Here is a 23067-nt window from a genome sequence, read left to right as displayed (position 1 = left end):
TTTAAAACAAATGAGTGCTGTCAGTTTTTCAGGCAGAATTGCCTAGACTGAGTCTGTGCAATCAAGAGTAGATAACTTCAAAAAACAGCTCTGAAATTATTATTCTGCCTACAAATTACAGGCTATCACCTACCTATAACAAAATTCTTTCTGCTTTATCATAAACACTATCCTAAGTGCTCCCAGGAAGCAACATAGCAACAAGGTTGCTATCAGTTTTAACAATTGCATTGCAGTGACAAAGAGGGAGATAGCTTAACGAAAACGTCATATAGCAATTATTAAATTGGTTGCTATTAATAATCTCACAAAGATCTCTCCCTCTCTTACTCAAGCACACAAATGAAAGCACAATGTGCCCAGTAAGAATACTCCACACATAGCACAGGGTGAAAGGACTTCTATGGGCAAACAGTGAGTTAATTATTGATCAGCAGTAAACACATGATTCTGAATGCAGGGTAAAAGATGGAGGGGGCACTTACCAAATCTACCAGGCACAACTCATGTGAGAAGCCATCAAATAAATATCTTCCCATCTGTAAGAACGCACTAAAGCTAAGGAAAGTAAAATAACCAAGTGACTAATTTTAGAAACATGAAGCAGATGTACTATGTTGAAAGCCACACGAGCATACCATGAAAATGGACAGTATATAAAACCGCTTTGCCCTTCTTCCTGAGAGCAACTTAAACGTTTTGTATTTGATGGCAGCACACATATAAGAACACATTCTGCGTAGCCCTTAAATGGCCACCTTACATCTGTGATCATACGCAATTTAGGACCGCAAAAATGCAGAACAAAAACGTTTAACACATTTGTCTGACACTATTATTGCCTCTTGGTCTGAAAATGTTCATGTTAAAGAAGAAAAACTATCTTCCATTCTCCGAGATTGACATTAGTAATGTCAGACTCAACATTTTTTGACTTATTTTTCTCCAAACTTTTCAGTTTGATTCCACAAAGGATTTTGCTCCTACTCTCAATCCTTCTTGTATTCTGTGTTTCTGTTTGACTTCTGTACTAGGCTTTATTTATTTATTCAGTCTTACAATTGATTCGCTAAACAGGACAAACTGCCTTCATGCTAAGTCGGTCATAGCAGCATGTCCATCTTGGCTTTCTGTTTACAATAAAAGCACTGAGAACACAGGTGCTCAAAATTCAACGTTAACCAGGTGACATATGATTGAAAGAGTTTTAAATCACAAATACTTGATAGAGTTAAGAGCAGGCTCCAAAACAACAAGCTTCTTATAAAATAACTGCATATGTGCACACTTAAAACAGCCACAGACATTCAAAGCATTCTAGCTTTCTAACTGAGTAGGTGTTTTGATACAAAGCTGGTTAAACCAGCTGCACTTTCCCACACCTACAAGGAACTGGATGGATTGAACTTTCAAAATTCTAAATAAATGAAGGTTTTTTTTTTTCCATGTATTCCTTGAAAGTTAATGATTTTTCTTTTCTGGAAACAAGATTTGTTTTTTGTATTTTCAAACCATTTCATATAAACTGAGGAAACAGACAGAATTTGACAATATTTAGGATCACTAAGACTAATCCCTTTTCATCAGAACCCATTCTTTATAGTAAAGGAAAAAAGAAAACCACAACTTCAGTTCAGACTCAATGGAATCAGAATTTTACCCAGGTTTCCACTGCAGTACCTGTAAACTAGGATGCACTCAGAAAAGTCGAAGACTGATACATAGAGATCTACAAGGCAAGTAAAAAGCCACAGGAACTATAAAATGTGCAGCAGAAAAAGCACTCCAGAAGAGCAGAACTCAGTAACTTTTTTAATGTAGAAGAAAAATTCAGACCATGTAGGATTTGCTTAAAGCTACAACTGAAGTTACTGCATTTGCTTAAGTTTATAGCAGACCCTACAACAGCAATCTTCATTTAGGAAGGAATTTATAATACTAGTGCCAAACAGGAGAAAATATAAACATATTGGAATATAAATATAAATATATCTATATATATTTTATATAAATATAAAAATATAAACATATAAACTGCTGGAAGTGCGTACACATCAGCTTTTCAGGTCAGGTACAACCACTCTGAGATGCAGCCAAAAAGAGCATCACACATACTAGTCACCAAGTATCGGCTTACTTTCATGTGTGGGACAGGTTTTATGGTACTTAAGAGTATATTAGTGCTACAAATTCAATAATAAATTTAACATCATGGAGCTGATGGCACCATCGGCTAACTGGCTTCAGTGCTGTTGCTCCCTGTTTATCTTAAACGGTCAGACAAAAAAGCCTTCAATAGTTTAAATCACGCCACTTACTTTCACCAACAGCCTAACTAAGAAGAATGTCGTAAATATTATCTCAACATATTGGAAGCCAGTGAAAAACCAAGTCACCTTCCTAAATGAGAACTTTTTGGCAGAGCAAAGAAACAGAAACTCTAAAACAATCTATCAACACTGGTTGATTTTAACTCATCTCTTTGGTCCCCTCCTCATTAAAAGAATAAAAAGAATCTATTCACTGGGTGAAGAACAACAATTTCACCCGCTAACAAAAAACCCAAAACATCTTTGAAATGAATCTGTTAAGGAAATCCTATGGCATGACTCAGTGGGTGTGGTTTTTATCATGTTTCAGCCAGTATTACTGTTCACTTACGCAGACATTGCTTAAATTCGGTCCAAGAAGGAAGTGAAGATGAATATCAAAAGAGGAAAGTTAATTTAAATACAGAGGAAAGAGCTTGGTTACGTACTCTCATGTAAGAGCATCGTACAGAGGACAGCCAAGGGAGGGATCCCTTATGCAAGCCTTCAACAGTAAATTCAAACAGCCATGGGTATCCACCTCCAGATTCTCTTGCAGGGTGAAGTTTGGGAGACAGGGATGCCATGACAGCTACACAGATTCAAGTGAACCTATGGCATACACTTAATTATCCTTTCTCCCCATCGCCATCAGTGAAATCCTAAATTTGTACAAGGGAAAAAAGTGGCTGCCAAAACCCAAACGCGTCTGTGATTTCTGACTTCACAAACAACACCAGGTACAGTTACCCCCAAAATGGAAACCATGCTGTTAAGCTACCAGTTAATATAGTGAAGGTCTAGACAAGTTACCAAGGCCAAACTTTGGTCTAACACAGCAATTTTATCCCCCCATCTTCAATCTGGAATTTTTTCTACACGACTGTTCTTGCCCTTATTAGAAGATGAACAGACTACAGACTAATATTATTTGTCTCCCCAAAAATTCCATCTCAAAATGCTAACCTTGCTCAAGTGTTTTCAAGCTTTCAAAGCATGCTTAGTCAGAGTTACTTTAGTTTAAGATGCAGTTAAATTTTCCTAACAAGGTTCTCAATTTCTTTCAGGTTTAAAATCTCCCTACAGTTAGAGCAAATGTAATCATTCACAACTAGGGGAAAACAAACAAACACAACAAGCAAGAAAACAAACCAAAAAACTCTTTGCTTTCAGGTGAATTTAAGTCAGAGAAAAATAAAGGAATCACATTTTTGAAAATCATCTTAGCAACGAAGCCAAAAGCTTAAGGATTCTAATAGTGAAGTAGATTAACTTCCAGTATGGAGGAAAAATAGTCTTCTGTTGAAATCATTTTGAAAGAATTATGAACAAAAAAATGCCACTTCTTATTGCAGTACGTGTACAGGAATGAAAGTGATTTATTTATTACACACAAAAAAACTTTTATTAAAAAGGCTGGTAATGGAACATTTAACTTTAATCTAGTATCTTGATAAAAGGTTAATTACAGAAATTGTGTATAATGTATGTCACATAGATGGGTTATTTAAAAAAAAAAAAAAAAAAGACTTGATAGAGGATCTTTTTATTTTAGTTACATTGTAAAGTGCCTTGTGTAGTCATATTCTATTGTTGGAATGACTGCCTGTACAAATTTCAAGAAAATAAGAAGGTACCTGAGTTTCTCGTTAAGGAAGAGTTGTAGTAGCTGAAAATCCCATAAAATAAACAAGATGTCACATACAATATTTCATTCAACTATTCTTCTTGCTAACAGGAAAACAGCACTTTGAAATCATACAGTTGGAGACTGGGAAATTAATACAGCTGGTCTCCATTAATAGCATCTGGTGCTTGCCCAAACATTCTAGTCTTACTTTTTCGAGATAAAGCAGGGAACCAGAAGTTACTTTCAATAACTCTTACAAATATCACACAAAAACATACGATGCCATTTACCAACTTAACATTTGTTACTAACAAATGCCAAGGTGAACTGAACCTAGCAAGGCTAATTCCTAGCTACCTTCCTGTAGCTGCAGGGAAAGCAGGATTCTTCTTAAGTTTCAGTGGCTCAATAAAAGGAGTTAGCTGCTGTTCTGAAACACCTGTTGGTGAAGAAAGGAGAAATTAGCTTTGCTAACCTCAGAAGTTTGCTTTTGAATGGGAGATTGTCTTCCCTGTATGATACACCTTCAAATAACTGTTGGTCCCAAATTTGTAACATAGATTATGCTGGACAACTGTAAACTGAGGTAGGTGTCTGTCTACTTGTGACTGAGGCAGACAGTGAAACAAAAAATAAATCACTAAAATGAATCTCAGAGCCAAATCTAATACAAAAGAAGTACATCTAATATTTCCATGTCTTTACTATGTGGTAATATCTAAGCATGGATTCTCAAACTTCACTTAAATATGTACTAACTCTGGCCAAAGTCTATGTAACTCCAGCCTTATCTTCTTAATACATCCTCCCTCGACAGCATCTCAGTTGCATACTCATAGCTACCTCCTTAACTGAGATGCAAACATTCAATCTTGTCCCTTCAATACTACCTCTTTTCCACTCTGGTTCCTAACCCGCCCCCCCTCCCCCTTCCCAAAAGAGCAGAAGTGTTCATTTACACAAAAGGAACTCATCCCAGAACTCTAAGTACAACTATAAACAGTGGTTTATTGCTTTCACACACCATTGGATTCTACTTTAGTAACCCTTAAGTAATGGCTCCTTACACTGAAAGAAATCCTTACAAATAGCATGCAATAGTGAAAAAGGATACATGTGAACTCCAAGTTCTCCTCCACCTTCTGCAACAGTCTCTATTATTTTCTTCATCACTTCCGCATGCCTAAAATAAAGATTAGAAACAGTGAAAACATTTTAAAGAAAAAATAACTCCTTCTTAATTTCAATAAAATTATATTATGTGCAAATTAAATAGTTTTAGATGTTTGGCGCCACAGCAGCAAGACAAAACTTTCAGCTTATTAACTGAGAAATCTCAACAATAACTGAAATATATTAATATTGAAGTGATTAATTTAACATTTGCCAGCCTCCTATATTCACAAAGAAAAAGAAGTGATCTATGCTACAGTGTAGACTGAGTGGCATAATGCAAGACAGTATATTTGCCTTGCTACTTGTACAATTGTTAACTGTAAAATCACAAAGTCATCAGGAATTCTCTCTAAGGTAAACCTCACTAGAAGCAGCAAGCCACCAGAAGTCCCCAGATTATCTCAGAAGGTGACCTAGAAATCACTGCAGTGTTTTCGGCTGCCTCTTGTGATATTCAACATGCTTAAGAAATGTTAAATACATAACTCATAGTTTCCTTGGAAAGCCAACCCTACATAAAACACCTTTCGTAAGAATATAAAATGGAATCACAAACTCTCTGAGGTTAGAAAAAATTCAGGTCATTGTTTAGTACCATCAAGTCCAGCCTTTCCTGCACAAAGAACAGTAATCTAGAACAGACTGCTCAGATCTCAGATCTGTCTGATCTAGTTTTGAACATCTCCAACAAGGGATGCTATAAATCTTTTAATGATCAGCTTCAACTCAGTAATAATGCTCTTGTGTTCCAGATAGCTCTTCCATCTCATAAACTAACGGATGAAGAACTTACCAACTGAGAGGAGGAAAATACTGTACGGTCAATTGAAGTTTCAGTTATAAATTATTAACTCAAACTCACAGGTTGTGTTATGCACTTCCATCTATCCATCAGCTTTAAATTCATGATTCTGTAGGTAGTCCGGACTAGAAAGGCCATCTGGTGTTATGTATGCCCACCCATCTTACAGTGCAAGTTAGTCAATAGTAGGAGTTTAAAGTACCTGTCCTGAAACAAACTATGTGTTTGAAAGAGCCAGGAAGAGCAGTATGCACAGTCTGATTACCATAATGAACACACATAGACGTTATTGTGCAAATCCAAACAGCCTAAATAATTGACTAATAGTGATATTCAGTAATTATCTCTAAAGTTACTCATGCTGACAGTGACTGCAAACATAAGGAAGTTGTTGCAAGGTTACCAAGACACTTTATAAACAGGAACATATAAGTCTGGGAAATAATAAAGGTCAGCATTTGTCATTTATTGTGCTGTTGGCCCTTAGAAACCAACTTATCATCACAGTTGATTCCAATTCTGGATCCTCATGATGCCACAGCAGAACTTATGCTCAAGCAGGTATCTAGGCCAAGCACTTCTTTGTAGGTGCGTGTATGTGTGTTACAACTTAAGTTTTGTCCTCTGTTAATGATGGGTTATTATTTTTGTACTGGCACAGAGTACAAGTCACCACACAGCTACTTTAAGTCTTTTACAGGATTCTGACTCAACCTCATACATCTTAATGAGGACTGTTCTTTCCAGTTTTCTAAGGACTAGTAAAAGATATCTGGAATTGTCCAACAGTTACATAATGGTCATTCTTACAGTCTTACAGTTACTTGGGAGAAACTCTGTGATTTAGAGGCTTTCAAAAGTTAGTTTCCTTCTTGCAAGAAAACTTTGAGAAGACAACATGAAGAATATGTATCCTCAAAATGAAGTGAGATAACTTTGGGATAAATGTAATTTGAAACCCTATCTAGAAATCTCAAAGATTATTATTATTATTACTGAATACAAGTTCCCTGGGAATAACTGGTTGCCTTAACCCAAGGTAACTGTAAATGCTACTTGTTTTCTGATGTTGTTTCAGGACCTGTTTGTATAACACTTTAGCTAAAAGTTTGATCACTAGATCAAACATTTGAAACACCTACTAAAATCTTCTAATTTACTTACTGGTATTTTACCAACTCTTGATGCGCTTCAAGTAATGTGAGTTAACATTCATACTTTAAGTCAAAAATACAGTTGTTCATATTGAAAAGAAATTGAGATGTATAGAGTTAAGTCCATAAATAAATAAATAGAGAGAAGCTGATCTCATACATTGATTACACTCTCATTAGCTTTTACTTTGTTGGAAGTTTTTGCTTTTTAAGAAAATCACAGAACTGTAGGGGTTGGAAGGGACCTCCGGAGACCATCAAGTCCAATTCTCCTGCCAAAGCAGGCCCTCTACAGCAGGTTGTACAAATAGGCATCCAGACAGGTCTTGAATATTACCAGAGAAGGAGACTGTACAGCCTGGGCTACCCATTCCAGTGTTCTGTCACCCTTACTGTGAGGAGCTTCTTTTGCATATTGGCGTGGAACTTCTTATGCTCCAGTTTATGCCCATTTCCCCTTGGAAGTAATTAAAATCTTTCAGAAGTAAGTAAGTAAATAAAAATAACCTAATAGTGTAATTCAGCACAGTTGACATACTGACATTTTCTCAGTATCAGCTGAAAGGGAAACCTACAACACTGGAAAGTAAATGCATACAATAAAAACCATCCTGAACTACTGGGGGAAAAAACAACCCACAAACCACACAACAGCAATACCAGAAATGATCAATTATTCACAGTTCAAAACAGTATTAGGCCTTCTTCATGACTTTCAGTGTAGTGGATAACTATAAGCTTCTACAACAAATAGCTGAATTGAAAACTCTTCAGAACAGAGCATTTTCAAGAGAAAACTATCCACAGATATGACTCAGTGTATGTAACTGCTCACACAAAGACACTGGTGGAACAAAAGCACACATGTGCTATCTTTAGTATAAACTTGCATGATCTTGACACCTGAGGCAAGCAGTGAGTCAGCAGTGGGAACACAGGTGAAGGTAATTCAGCTGTGCTCCCAGATCTCATTTAAGGGCTGACTGCCACTAAGGCAGGATCTCTTTCTCTGGAGATTGTTCCTGTGTACCTTTGACATTGGTGAGCATTTTCTATTTATCACAGATTATTTTTCTATCATGATAATCTTTCATACAATACATCTGTATAACCTCTGTTTATCTACTGCCTGTATAACTGTACAGTTGTATAATTGCACATTTGGTGAGCCAGGCAGGCCAAACAGACATAATGTCTTTTTTGTGGGCTATTTATCAATGGGTCAGGGGAGTGAACATCACCCCCTTGAACAAAATGATTTCTAGACAGATCCTAGGGTTTATGGGTTCTCTCTATTATCAACTGGCTGCTATAATTGAAAAGTGGGGACACCTGTGGGTTTTTGGAAATATTTTCCTGTTCTGCATGGTGGAATATTCTGAAGGAGTAAATAAGCATGTTTTGATTATGAAAGAACAGCAATTAGCTGCTTCTACAGTGGCATGGCCACTGTTAAATGCCTTAAATTGGGCAGAAATCAGAGTTGCCCAAACATATTTTCATGTCACCACCCGACCATACACTGTAACAGAGCTAATGGATCTGGTACAACGATTTCAACAGAAACCTAGAGAGAGTGTACTGACCTGGCTGTTGCGCTTATGGGATTCAGGGGCAGAAAATGTTACAGTTAGTGGACCCGAAATATCTAAATTAGCTGCTGTAACTGTTCACCGTGCCCTGAGGCAAAGATTACGTGCTGGAACCCAGTTTCCAGATGAAAACCATTCTATTTTAGATTGGTTAATGGCAGCATGCAGTGTGGTTTGGCCAAACAAATCAGATATACCATTACATGTAGGGTTGCGGTCCTCCATGGAGGACCTTGAAAATTATATCAGGGAACTGGGTATGAGGGAAGCTATCTATGACCATACCGTTGATAGCCCTGATATGGTCAAATTTTCAGCGGGAATGAGGGACCTAATTCTACAACAGGCTCCTTCCCACTTGTATGGCACCCTGGTTTCAATATTAAATCCTCTAGTAGCATCAGAGGCAGTGGTCCAGCAGGCTGCTCAATTAGTAGCTGACTTGGGAGAAACAGAGCACCTGTGGACTAAACGTAATATTTGAATGTTCAAAGAAGCTGAAGTTCTGCAAGTATTTAAAACCAAGAGGCCAGTTCCACGAGCCCCTCAGTCAGGACCCATAAGGGTGTCCCGAAAACAAATATCTAATGATCTTACTAGAGCTGGAAGGATAATCAAAAATTCCAAAATTACCCTAAGAAACCAAGGGTAAGAATTATACAGAAAGGTCAATGATAAGGTGGAATTTAGAGGGCTTTGTTATTCCCAATAGAATGAAGAAGCCACCTCAGGTGTCTCAGGCCACAGTGCCTGAGCCACCAGAAGCAAAAGATTTGGCCTCATCCCAGTTCATGGTGTGACAAGGGATGTCAGTCCCCCTAGGGCCTCCAAATGGGACTGGAGGCCCTATGTAAAATTAACAATATTCTGGTCCTGGAAAATGTTCAGAGGGTTATGGCCCTACTTGACACATGGGCAGAAACATCAATAATTTACAGAGACCCAACAAGATTTAATGGCGATAAAGTAATGATTGGAGGTTTTCAGGGACAGACCATTCCAGTCACCCAAACCTGGCTGAAACTGGGGGTTGTGCGTCTCCCACCTCAGGAATATAAAGTATCTATTGCCCCAGTCCAAGAATATATTCTGGGCATAGATATCCTATGGGGTCTGGCTCTCTAGACAACTGGAGGTGAGCATTGCAAGCAATATTTGAGAGGCCATGAGAAACATGAGCCTAGTTGTCTGCTGAAACTGTGCTGGATTACTAATATAAGGCAGTATAGATTCCCAGGTGAGCAAGCTGAAACTTTAAGAACTGTGCAGGAATTGGAAAAAGTAGGTATCATAAGACCTATACATAGCCTGTATAATTCTCATATATAGCCAGTGCGGAAGTTGGATGGAACACGGAGAATGACAGTAGATTACAGAAAATTAAACAAGGTCATGCTGCCTATTCATGTGGCTGTACCTAACATTGCTTCCCTAATGGACACATTAAGTAGAGAAATAAAAACATACCATTGTGTTTTAGATTTGGCAAATACATTCTTCAGTATTCCAATTGCTGAAGAATTGCAAAACCAGTTTGCATTCACATGGGGAGGCTGGCAGTGGACCTTTGAGGTCCTGCTGCAAGGGTACGTACATTCACTGACATACTGTCACAATCCAGTGGCACGTGACCTGGCTAAATGGGAGAAGCCTAATAATGTCAACTTATATCACTGTATCGATCATCTCCTGTTAACATCTGACTCATTAGAGGCAGTAGAACAAGCAGCAGGTTTGTTAACCACTTATTTGCAGGAAAGAGGATGGGCTAAAAATCCTCAGAAGGTGCAAGGTCCAGGCCTATCTGTGAAATTCCTGGGGGTAGTTTGGTCAGGGAAAACCAAAGTACTACCCAGTGCTGTAATAGATAAGGTTTGAGCATTTCCAGTCCCTATGACACCAAAGCAGCTGCAGGAATTTTGAGGTATTCTGGGGTACTGGCCCTCCTTTATACCTCATTTAGTGCAGCTGCTGAGGCTGCTGTACAGCCCCCACTGTATGAAGAAGGGGCAGCTATGGGACTGGGGAAAATGGAACAGGATGCTTTCCAACAGGCAAAACTGGCAGTTAAACAAGCCCAGGAATCAGGTATATTTGATCCTACCCTCCCAGCTGAACTGGATGTTCATGTTACTCAGCATGGCTTTGGCTGGGGTCTGTGGCAATGCCAGAATTCTGTACAGACCCCTATTGGATTCTGGTCTCAGGTCTGTCACGGAGCAGAAGAAAGATACAGTATGATTGAAAAACAGTTATTGGTTGCCCATTTGGCATTACAAGTGGTAGAGCCAATAACCCAAATGGCTAACATTTTAGTTAAAATCACTCTGCTGATTCAGGGGTGGGTAAAAGATCTGACCCACCTTCCTAAGATGGGGGTGGCCCAAGCACAAACAGTGGCACAATGGGTTGCCTATCTCAGCCAGAGGAGTAGTCTGTCTTCATTACCACTAAAAAGAAGAATTACAGAAGATCCTAGGCCCAGTGACGGACCATAGTGATGCACCAAAAGAAATGGTTGCTCCACCAGAGAAGAGTCCTATTCAGGAAGGAAAATATCCTATTCCTGAAGATGCATGGTACACAGATGGCTCCAGCAAGGGCAACCCGAGCAAGTGGAGAGCAATAGCATATCATCCCTCTACCGAGACAATCTGGTTTGATGAGGGGGATGGTCAGAGCAGCCAATGTACAGAACTGCATGTCATGTGGATGATCATAACCAAGGAACCTGGTGATCATATCCTGAACATCTGTACAGGTAGTTGGGCTATGTACTGGGGGCTCACTCTGGATTGCACAGTGGGCCACCCTGGACATATGGAATGCATTTAAACACAGGACTGTACGTGTCTACCATGTCTCTGGTCACCGACCCCTACAGTCGCCGGGAAATGATGAGGCTGACACACTGGCCTGAGTTTGATGGATTGAGAACATCGTCCATTGGTTACACCAGAAACTCCGGCATGCTGGACAGAAGATAATGTGGGCAGCAGCTAAAGCATGGGCGCTGCTTGTACAACTATCTGACATTGCCCAGGCATGCTGAGACTGTGACGGTTGCTCTAAGATGAGATTGAGATCATTGCCTGAAACAAAAGCCCACATTACTAGAGGATACAGTCCTCTCCAGCAATTGCAGGTTGATTACGTTGGGCCCCTCTCTTGGTCTGAGGGGGCAAGGTATGCCCTGACCTGCGTTGATACTATAAGTGGGCTACTGCAGGCCTATCTGGTGCAAAAAGCAAATCAGGTATATACAATCAAAGCACTTACTAAACTGATGTCTGCCCATGGGACACCTCAAGTTATCAAGAGTGACCAAGGGTCCCATTTTACTGGTGCAATGATACAGTGCTGGGCAGAAGAATACAACACTGAATGGCAATTCAATCTGCCATATGATCCAACAGGGGAAGACGTCATTGAACCTTATAATGGTATTCTCAAGGCTGCCCTGAAGACAGACTCCCAGTCCCTGCAAGTGTGGACAAAGAGACTCTATGAAACTCTGCAGGACCTGAATCAAAGACCTCGAGATGGCAGACCTAGTGCCCTGAAAATGCTACAGATTATATGGGCCTCCCTGCTTAGGATCCAAATTATGGGCACTGATAATCAGGTAAGACCCCAGATTGGTAATGAAAATAATCTTCTGCTCCTTGCCCCTGAGAATTTGGATCTGGGAACCCATAGAATAAAATGGCCTAGGAAGGTGCAGGTAGGACCCAAGTGGTATGACCTACTTTTACCTTGGGGGAGACGGTTAGAGGTGGGAGGCTTGGTAGCCCCTCTGGAGATAGGTAAATGGTCTATGGATATTGTGGTCAACACTCCAATCTTTATTGCTAAAGGGCCCAACATGTCCCTATGGCAGATGAAGACGCATCCTTTGGTGCCAGATATAGTGTATGTATGGTACAAGTGGCTGGGATGTGCCCTGGTACAAGCAAGTGTTGACCCAAAATACAAATACTGACTGTATCTTGCCCTGGAGGGAAAACCTTCCCCTCCTTGTACCTTTGAAACATCTGTGTTACTCCCCCTGAGTCTCTGAGCCTCCAGGAACACCGGAAGGAACAAAATATCCTTAAAGTATTCCAGTGGTGCTGCCACATCATGTGCAATACCTGGTGATGACCTACATGGGACTGATGAAACATAGATGGACGTGCACCTCATGATTACATGTCTCCAGTAACACCAATCAAGCACTGGCCCATTGAAGAACATGAACCTTCACCAATCATCGCTCAAACTGTGCCAGCGTACATTGTAATGGGAAACTGTATAAGCGTCATAATGTGTCAGATCTCTGTAATAGGGGAAAGCTCACCTAATCATTGATTCATGCTGTGAAGGGGTGGAGTGTATGGGAAACTATTGATCACAGCCTGAATCTCTGATTGACCATCTGAGGCAAGCAATGAGACAGCTGCAGGAGCACAGGTGAAGGTAATTCAGCTGTGCTACCAGATGAGGTGGAGCCAAGCTCCCAAATCTCATTTAAGGGCTGACTATTGCAAGGCAGAATCTCTTTCTTTGGAGATTGCTCCTGTCTGGAGTTTATTGCAAGCCCTCAACATCAGTGAGCATTTTCCATTTATCATAGATTATCTTTCTATTATGACAATCTCTTGTATGAAACATCTGTATAACCTCTGTTTACCTACTGACTGTATAACTGTACAATTGTATAACTGCACACATTCATAAAACACACATAAATACTGAGAATTGTGGTTAAATCGGTTTCCAGCAATTAATGAGGAAGTTGAATGCGTTCCTGCTGGTATCATAAAAATGCTGATAAAGAATACAATTTCCAGAAGAGCTGCAAGATGAACACTTTCAACTAACTACTTAAAATAGAAGCAATTTTAAAACACTGCCAGTGGCAGCCTCCCTCACACCACCATCCCATTTCTTCCTGTTCTCTGACGTAGGATAAAAGGACATACGTATTGCAAGAAACAGCCAAGTGAGCTTAGGACCACGCAAGACCACATTGCACAATATGCATAGGGAAGCAACAGCAGAAGATCTAGAAAAACACTAAGTTAACAACAAAACATTTTTGACCTTTTAAAATAAAATCTCAGAATTCCAGACCTTCTTAGCTACATATACTTAAATTTCTCTACATCAGCTGAACTGGGGAGAAGGCTATTTCCCACTTGCAAAATGTTTTCCCTGCTCAATACTGGGCAGGCATAAGCTTGAGTGCTTGTTAAAAGCAGAGACTATTGTAAGGCAGTACTGTGACCACTATTAAAGAACCAAAATCTGGAAGACAAGATACAGATTTACAAAGTACATGGATGTATCTCCCCATAAGATGATGATGAGCCAGCCACCAGTGCAAGCTTCCATTCTCTATAAAGAATGGTACACCCTTCCCAAAACTAATCATGTGATTGAATAATGCCTAACCTAGAAATAATAATGTTTTGAGTCTGCAGAAGTGACCACAAGCTTGTGGCAATCACTTGGCATCTCAGCTAGTGACACAGAATCCAGAATTGTTTCTTCAAGAACAAAGAAACTTTCATGAGTGAAAGGGACAATCAGAATTTCTATTTATTTTTATAGTAAGTGTGTACACGACACAGGATTTTTATTTTTATGAAAAAAACCAAACAAACAAACAGAAAGAGCCCAAACTCACATCTCCAAGATCTTAATAATGCCAAGAAGCTGAAGAGTCACTCTATATCTAAGATAAAAGGCATCTTCAAAAACATGTTAGAAAAAATATCTATGCAGCTAGTCTAACAACAGACTACTTGTACCTGGGATGAGAAATGTGGAAATAAAACGGAAAAGTCCCTGAAAATCCTTTTTTTCTTAAACACAAGTACAAAACAGTATTTCAGTGTGACAGTTACAGGACCTCTACTTAGTAGTTTAAATGACTTCTTGGGGAGAAGGCAGTAATGAAAAAGAGTTCTTTCAAATTGAAATAACATTTTCCTGCTCTCAAAGTATGCATCATACTTCGACTCCCCCAAAGAACAGCAAATGGAAGCACAGAACTTGCTTTACAGATTTCTAGTAGCCTGCCATCTTCTGGAGTTACTGGGAAAGTGGAGGAAAAGCACGTTAAGCACAGAGAAGAGAACTTTAACTGCATTATACGTTTGCAGCAGTGAGCAGTGGAATGATCTCAGAGAAAAGCTATTATCTGTATTTCATATTTCCTCAGGAGCTAAGAGACCATTGTGGCAGCCAACTGTGGAACTAAGTCCAAAAAAATTGAATCAAAACCATAACAAGACCAGCGAAGTACCTTATGTCTGCATCCCACATCACACTAGAAAAAAAGACTTACCTGCATGGATGAACTGAGCACATGGGAGGTGGAGGAAGGTGAGGATGATTTTCAATGGTCACGGTTTTCTTGACATGATCTTGACTAATGTCTTCATACATATGCTCTACTGTTAAAGGCTGCCGTTGCTACAAAGTAAAAAAGGAACATTCCATCAAACATTACAAACAAAGAATCTTTTACTACTTCTCAGTAATTCTAGCATCATCTAGGTATGTGTCATTAGCCCTGATCAAATTTAACTCAAGAAACTTAGCTATTAAGAGGGAAGTGATTTAGCTAATCTTTTTAGCACAAAAACACGTCTGTTTAGTTGTCTAAATTGACAAGGGTTATCTCTCTTAGCTCTGTACAGCAACAGCTTAAAAAATAAGAGTGCACAATCCCCCTTTTTCCAAATATTCTTAGTTATCAGGTACAATTTTTCAGTGAAACAATATGTGTGTCCTGCAACCCTAAAGCCCTGTCTGCAATCCTGCCTGCATAATGGCTTCCTCACCATTTCTTCCTTTGAATTTGCACTGGGAATGAGAAAGCAATAACAAAGTAGCCTTGTTATCTGACATGGTCTAATTTTACAGAAGTGGAAAAACAAACAAACATTGCTATACCTCGTCATATCCAAATAACCAGAGCCTTGGAGTTTGGTAATATTTGTCGTAAGTGATGTAGAGGTCATAAGTTCTAGTCTGTAGAATAGCATCTTCTCCTCCAACATCAACTTTAGCTTTGTTAACTTCTACAATCTGTCTTGTGTCAAGTGTTGCCTGGTTTTCAAGGTGAAAATGAAAATGTTAGTATAGTCTTGTTTGTATTTCCTCTTGTCCCATCCTATGTAGCTATGCAGAGCTGCAAAACCAAAATTAATGTTCTTGAACAAACAGTACAAACTAGAGGCTTTTAGGTTTTCTTTTCAATCTTCAAAGCAGGAATTTAAATTTCTCTCCACTTTTTTTTCCTTTTTTTTTTTTTTTTTTTTTAAGACAAAATCTCTAAAGGAAAGATGCAACTACATTGTCCCACCCTCTTCCCTTCTTCCACCAAACACTTTTAAACAAAAAAGACAATCCCAATGAAATTCACAAGGCAGGTCTCAGCTTAGGCAGATTTCATGTAAACCTCAGGAGAGTACCCCCAAATAATGATGCCCTGTTTTTCCACATTAGATTCTGGAGCATGCATGTAATTAATTGAACCTATAAACCACTCCATCCACTACATACAAGCCTTAAAACAACCACTGCATTTTATAATTCTTGTGAATTGAGCACAGTATGTAAATAGAGCAAAGCAGAACAGCAAAGAAAACAAAATTAAAATTAAAATTTTTAAGGACCTAAGAGTTAAGGTAGTCAGGAAAGAAACAAATCCATAGAAAACCAGGCTCAGGAATCCCACTGTTCCTAATAACCCTAAGTGAGCCACTTGTCATTCTTATTTTTACTTTGCTTGTGCTCATTCTGGTGATAAGCATTGTAACAGACAAGACAGTACAGTTTACTCACATCATCTGTCTCCAGTAGCCCACTTTCTTCATACTCTGAAAAGAAGACCCATAAAATTTTGTGTTCAGTTCATAGCAAGTTGTGATATTTCTCATTCTCAATGTCACAAGTATATAAACATGCTTAATTGACACAGATTTCCCAACCCCCAAACCAGACTAAGCCTTTTTAATGCAAATGTGACAAAGCCTTCAAGTACATGATAAACAATCCTTAAACAAGTGGTTTTTAGTTGACAGATTAAGTGTAGCCACATAGCAGGAATGAAGGTATGCTAAATTCCTGATTTTTGTTTGCATCTGTGTTGCTACTCAAACCTATCTGCCTGTCAGCAGCCATTAAGATTTCATCACACAAATTAAACATGCATTGATAAGAGCTAGCAAAAGATAATAAAGGAGATCTGCCTGCTGATTCTTGTCAGCATGCACTCTGTAAAAATAAAGTATCATTCTCTTTAAGTGTAGCACTATAGCTAAAGGCCTGAAACAAAGCGCATCCCATCCAATTAAAGAAATACCTTCCATATCTGCAGCTTCTCCTTCATCTTCCTCGTCATCATCTTCACAGGATACTGATCGCTCTGGTATTTTTATATTATCCTTTATAAGTTAAATTGAAAGCATTGCTTTAAAGACAGCCACATTTAAGATTTATCTACACAGTCTAGTAGCTCCAGCAAATCTCAAGTTTTAAGGTCCAGTCAAAACAGCCGTGAAAAAAAATAAGATTAAAAAATCTGCAATATTAACAAGAACTACACTGAACTCAAATACTTGCTTTAAAAATCCACTAAAAATTTCTCCTTTGACTTTGTAGTCCAGAATGATTCTATTTCTATGCGAAGAATAATCACAGTATTTACACAGCCATAATTTGTTTTCAAATAACCTACCTGCCTCAAATGAATGCCTACAACTGAACACATGAATGAAGATTTCCTATAAACTAAGCAACTTTTGTGCCCATGGATAACATTTGAATCCAATAGACAATTCCAGAGAAATTCAGAAAGGGAGGCCTCAATTTATGCCAACGTCACAAAGGCTTCCAGAGAATACTCAAAATAATGATTAGAATTATAAGCTGCTCTAATTGTAAGTTTTCTCCCAGGAAAACAAAACAAAACATAATCAGTGCATAACTATGTTGTTGAGTGCTTTGGCAAACTGTATATAAAAAGATTTGTCATTCTGGATTGGCCCTGTACTCCAAGAAATGAAGTACGGTACAACAAGCAGATTTTCTTCTGTGTACAAAATAGAAGTGAAATTTTTAACACAACAGCAGTTATGCATCCAATAAGGTTCTACAGTTACATTTTGTAGAAATGCCAGTCACCTCTACGTGATCCTTAAGAATGTTTTTTCTACCCTTACATAACTGAGTTGTCAGAAAGCAGTATTTTGAGCATACATCCTCACTTGGATGAATTTCACATTAATCACATCAGTGGTGTTTGAGTTGCTTAAAATTGTCAATTCTCTTTCCATCTAATCTTCAGAATCAAAAGACTCATGCTTGGATGGCTACACAAATTCTTATAGGACACAAATACAACTCCACTTGAGCTTTCAACTCATTGTTAAAATTATTTTGCACCTTGTGACATTCTCCCCGTCTCTTAAGCACATTAGCTATTAGATATATTCATTCCAATTGCTATTCTCAGTTTCATGACGCCTTAGGTTACAGATTTTTCCTGCTACTGAGTGATTTTTTTGAAACATACAGAAACTGGTGACTTTGTAATATACTTAAACAGCACTGGTATGTCAGTGAATGTGAGGGCACAAGTCCATCAAACAGGACTTAAAGAGTTTAAACTCTACTGCAAGTAAAGTTGAAAGATTATGAATAAGTACTTCATACTCCTGCATTATTTTTGCACAAAAAAACCCAACATTATTTACACTGGATCACCAAACAGCTTCTTGAGAAACAAGAGGAGCTATCACCATAAATCCAGGTGCACTTTCAGTCTGTAGAAGGTTGGCACAAGAGCACACTAGTTAAACACATTCCAAAAGGAACACTGCTCTGGTAAACATGTGGTAATAAAAAATGGGCATGTTTAAATTAGTATCACAAGCTATGAAGGTCAATGAATATCTGCAACCCATCGAGTTACAAAGAGTACTCTAACTTTCAGAAGTGATACTAGAGTGCTGCAGGTAAGATTTCTATTTATGTCCCATAATAAAGCAAAAGAAAAATTCAAAAGCAAGTACCTTACTGTCTAGCGTGATCTCCTTAACTGCTTCTGTTGCACCCACTATACCTGTTAATTGAACAATAAGTTTGCATTAAAGAAGCCTGCTTCTTTGTTACAGAACAATATAATGAATGTTGCATCTCAGAAAGCAGCATAAGATCACTTCTAATACATCTCACAACAATTCTAGATATTTGAAAGGTTGTTTATTTGGTGTTGGTAGCATGCTTGGAGGTAGACATCCATAAACAGACCATGCTGGTAATGTGCAGCACAATAGCACAGTTCTTGTGCTGCAAACAAATTTTGTTGAAGGAATAATGCAAATAATTTGGATTTTTATTTTAAGGATCATTGGCACAAAGAATGAATTCAGGATAGGTATTCCCTCAGCTTCATGAGCAAGGCATGCTTCATTAGTTGTTTCAAAGCATCTTGAAGGCAAAGTGTTGACAACAAAGCAGTAACATGGTAGCACGCAATGCTTTTAGCTGAGAGGAAGTGGAAGTTAAAAACACCCCAAGTCACAGCAGTATCAACACTTCAATACCTTCCCATTAGATTCCCAGTTTTATTATAGCACTCATTTGCTGCTCTTTGGGATACAGGACAGCATTCTGCTTTGACACAGTAAATGAATCTTTTTAACTGCTCAACTGAGAAGTTATATCACTAAGAAGAGTGAACCTGAAATCAAGTCGCTGTCCTGCAGAAGTGCAAGAATGGACCTTAACTGCTTAAGGAAAAGGGATGTCAAATGAATGCTGCTCAGAAACAATGCATTTCTAGTGGCAGTGTGATTGTTTACATGCAGTTTTGCCCCACCCACCAAAATGTGTTGTTATAAAACTTATCAATACAGATGAATGGAAATAGATCTTTATCTCCTGTGACAGTGCTTAGAGATCCAGCCAGGCCTAATTAAAAGTCTTATAGCTGTACTAGCAAAGCATAGAAACCAAATCCATCAACCCAAATAATCCCACCCAAATAAAAGAAAAGAAACAAACAAACCAACCTCCCAACACCTAATAGAGCAGGGAAGGAGAAGGCATATTTAATTCAAGAATATGACAAAGCTATGTCTCACATAACTTTTTCAAGGTAAGGCATTCAATTATAAAGAGCAATACAGTGAATTTTCAGTGATCAAAAGTGCACATTTACAGAAGCAAAAGCATCTTCTTGTGCCCCAGTTCTCCCCAGTATAGCTAAATTATTTAGTGAGAGAAGATTTGCCAGAACACAGCAAAAGAAATTACACTGAAAAAAGCTGACTGAAATATATTCCAGCCCTGAGACAGTAGAAGACAATGTAATTGAAAGACTGAATTCAATTAACTCATTACAGCTCATGGAAAAAATGGATAAAAACTAATAAAACTGCCATTTCTTAGAAAAGAGCAATGTGGTTTATTAGAAGCTGTGCTATACGGGATCAGAGGGACCAGAAGGATCATCAGGCTCCAAACCCCTGCCACAGACCACTTCCATATCTAATACTAGACCAGCCTGCCCAGAGCCCCATTCAACTTGGCCTTGAACACCTCCAGGGATGGGGCAACCACAGCCTCTCTGAGCAGCCTGTTCCAATACCCACCACTCAGTTGGTAAAGAACTTCCCCCTGATATCCAACCTAGATCTTCCCTCCTTCAACTTAAACCCATTTCCTCTTGTCCTGCCATTATCTACCCTTGTAAAGGGTTGGCTCCCCTCCTGTTTATAGTCTCCCTTTAGGTACTGGAAGGCTGCAATGAGGTTACCCTGCAGCTTTCTCATCTCCAGGCTGAACAAGCTTCATAATGAAACAGATCCATGTAAGCAATAATTTTTAGATGCAAACTCATTTAAAGACTTCAAATAAAAAAGGATCATCTTTCACAGTGATCACCATATGTTTTTATCATCAATGTTTTTAGACACTAAAATGACACCAGATACTAAGAGCTGTTTTCTAATCATTCCCCTTTTTAACTCAAACCCAAAAAACTAACAAAATGGGAAATACTACAATCATTAAGTCTGTGCATCATAATTAAGACCTCAAAATCCTTTACATGCAATCTTACTAGAAATTAGTACATTCTTGAATTATATTTTAAACCAGCACTCTCTTTAAGGGAAGATCTCCATGCTTAAGAATGAGCCAGTACACAGCTCTTAGCTTCCCTCCCCCCCCCCCCCCAATAACTTCTTAGCAATTTTTTCTAAGAGAATACCAAAACAACTAAAAAACTGTTTACATCTCTGAAAAGCAGCCTATTTCAGACACATATGGGCATACAGTCAAATACCCAAGCAGTAATATACAAAGCATGTGGGTTGCTGACATAGTAACATAGTTTCTTCCAGCTTCGTTACTAATACACAGTCATCTACATGAGATTTTACTTTCTAACCGTGGAAACCAATAATCTCACTGACTACCAAATGCAAAGATTGAAGCAAAACTCTGAATACCTGCGTTGTGAAAGGTGTCTACCCATCCCCCATCACCATCATCTTCTTCTATAATTGCTTCCTGCTCGTCTGAGTACTCCATCTGCTTGCACCTTTTGTAGCACGGTACTGCAAAAAATGACAAAAACAAGATGATTGCAGCCATTCCTATACAAAATTAGATTGATGCAAGAGATTTTTCTACAAGGTCTTCTGAAATATAGTTAGCTCACATCTTTATTTAAGGAATCCTAGATATATATTTCAAATTATATTCATTATGTTGATCAGTTGCAAGTGCTGTTTTATCTCACTAGGGCACATCACTTGTTTGAGTTGCTTCAGTCTTCTTCTAGCACTTAGAACTTTTACCCAAACTCACAAGTACCAGAAAGAAATTAATTTCTCTTGTGTCTTTATCCTACCTATTAATTTGCTAACAACTGTTTATTATTAAGCACACCTAGTTTATCTTGCTAATTAACATCTACAAGTCTGGAAGAGGCTAGAATTAATATGTTAATTAAGGTGTAACTTCAGCCATATGTTAATTAAGTTACCTTCAGCCATATGCGTTATATTGCCAATTAAGTACAGCTTTAAATATAAGTTTCAGAAAATAGTCACAGAAAATGCAGATCTGGCTAAGACAAAGCAGATGCTTTCCAACTGCATAAACAAACACTACAACAAAAATACTAATTTTCAGAAAGAGAAAAGGAGGGTTGAAAGTCACAGTAAAAAAATGTTCTCTAAAGACTTCCAAGATGAAGTCTGTAGCGTGGCTTGAAAGTATGAAATACAACTTCCTGTAGGTAAAAAAACTTTTGAGGATCTTCATAGTATTTCAGGTACTTCTAATTACATTATCTTTGACATATTTCAATACAAAACCTCTCAAGAAAACAATTCTACCATTGCAATGCCAATGTACAGGCCTGTACCTGTATTTTATTAAAAAGGCAGTAATCACAAGTATGATACTATACAACTGTAAATCTGATGATGAAAACTGGATTTAAACTTGTGCTTTATATAATTGTTATTGAAAGGAACAGTGCCATCAGTTATATATTCCAACTAGAAGCGCTGAGTGTCACAATTCTGGGAACTTCAAAAACCCAAGATTTCCAAAAGGGGGAGTAAAATAAACATATTTATTTTAAAAAACCAATTATGATCTGAAGGGCAGGGGGAAAAAAAAAGACTGACAAGGAGGTTTATGGCATTTAAGCTTCATTTTTACTTCATCAAAAGAAACTGCACTGCTGGTATAAAGTCCTGTTAACAACTGATAAAAGGAAAAGATTTTAGATGTACGGGAAAAACCTCTAATATAGCAAAGACAAAATATGCTTCCCTTGTCAATACAGGCAATGAGTAGAGTTGACAGCACAATCAACCGTGCTATCAGTCCTAAACACACTTATATTTAAACTTCAGCCTTACCATTTTTAGTTACCAAAAATTGTTTGTCTGTTGGCAGATAAGCCTTGACTTTTAGCTCTTCTCCCGAAGCCCTGCAAAGCAAAGTGCAACACAAAAAGGTTGGGAATTTGATGATGTGCAAGGAAAAGAACCCTATTTTCAATCTACATCACAAGTATTTCATGTACTCCTTTTGAACTCTTCACAGATTTTGTTTGCTACAACTTAGCCCTTGGCCACGCGGAGACTTCAACACCTGTTCCAGATCAAAGAAAGCTGGCCATTCCTAAACTATCAAGTCTTGGATTACAAATATTTTCTGCTCTGAAAAAATTTTCTTCACCCTGAGAGAGCCAAGCAAAGATGGCTTGACAGAACAGTCTAGTCTCTAAGTAACATACTAGAACCAGCAACAATGTAGTACCAAGCATCTCTAGAAAGCAACTTCAGAAAAAGAAATGGACTTCTGAAGATATAAAACC

General features: G+C 38.4%; 1 protein-coding gene across 9 annotated transcripts in view; it reads right to left on the bottom strand.

The window, feature by feature from the left end:
* Window positions 1–23067, bottom strand: part of ATG3 (autophagy related 3) — a 30867-nt gene that overhangs the window by 2114 nt on the left and 5686 nt on the right. The window contains exons 4-13 of one of the 9 annotated variants that reach the window (XM_085525190.1): window positions 22607–22677; window positions 21179–21286; window positions 18734–18783; window positions 17023–17104; window positions 16503–16537; window positions 15609–15764; window positions 14998–15125; window positions 5007–5122; window positions 4297–4378; window positions 486–558 (exon numbers count right to left, since the gene is read on the bottom strand). In XM_085525190.1, coding sequence (XP_085381316.1) covers window positions 486–558; window positions 4297–4378; window positions 5007–5122; window positions 14998–15125; window positions 15609–15764; window positions 16503–16537; window positions 17023–17104; window positions 18734–18783; window positions 21179–21286; window positions 22607–22677 — 901 coding nt within the window. Of the gene's footprint in view, window positions 1–404; window positions 559–2919; window positions 2972–3668; window positions 4379–5006; window positions 5123–14997; window positions 15126–15608; window positions 15765–16502; window positions 16538–17022; window positions 17105–18733; window positions 18784–21178; window positions 21287–22606; window positions 22678–23067 lie in introns of those variants that run through there. The other 8 variants (XM_015875328.3, XM_085525186.1, XM_085525199.1 and 5 more) reach the window with 8 other exon arrangements.

The sequence above is a fragment of the Coturnix japonica genome, chromosome 1 (assembly GCF_054131305.1).
Source record: "Coturnix japonica strain WE chromosome 1, WE-NBRP24, whole genome shotgun sequence".
Taxonomy (NCBI): Eukaryota; Metazoa; Chordata; class Aves; order Galliformes; family Phasianidae; genus Coturnix; species Coturnix japonica.
Note: the sequence above shows the minus strand (reverse complement) of the source record. Positions and strands in the feature narration are given on the sequence as shown.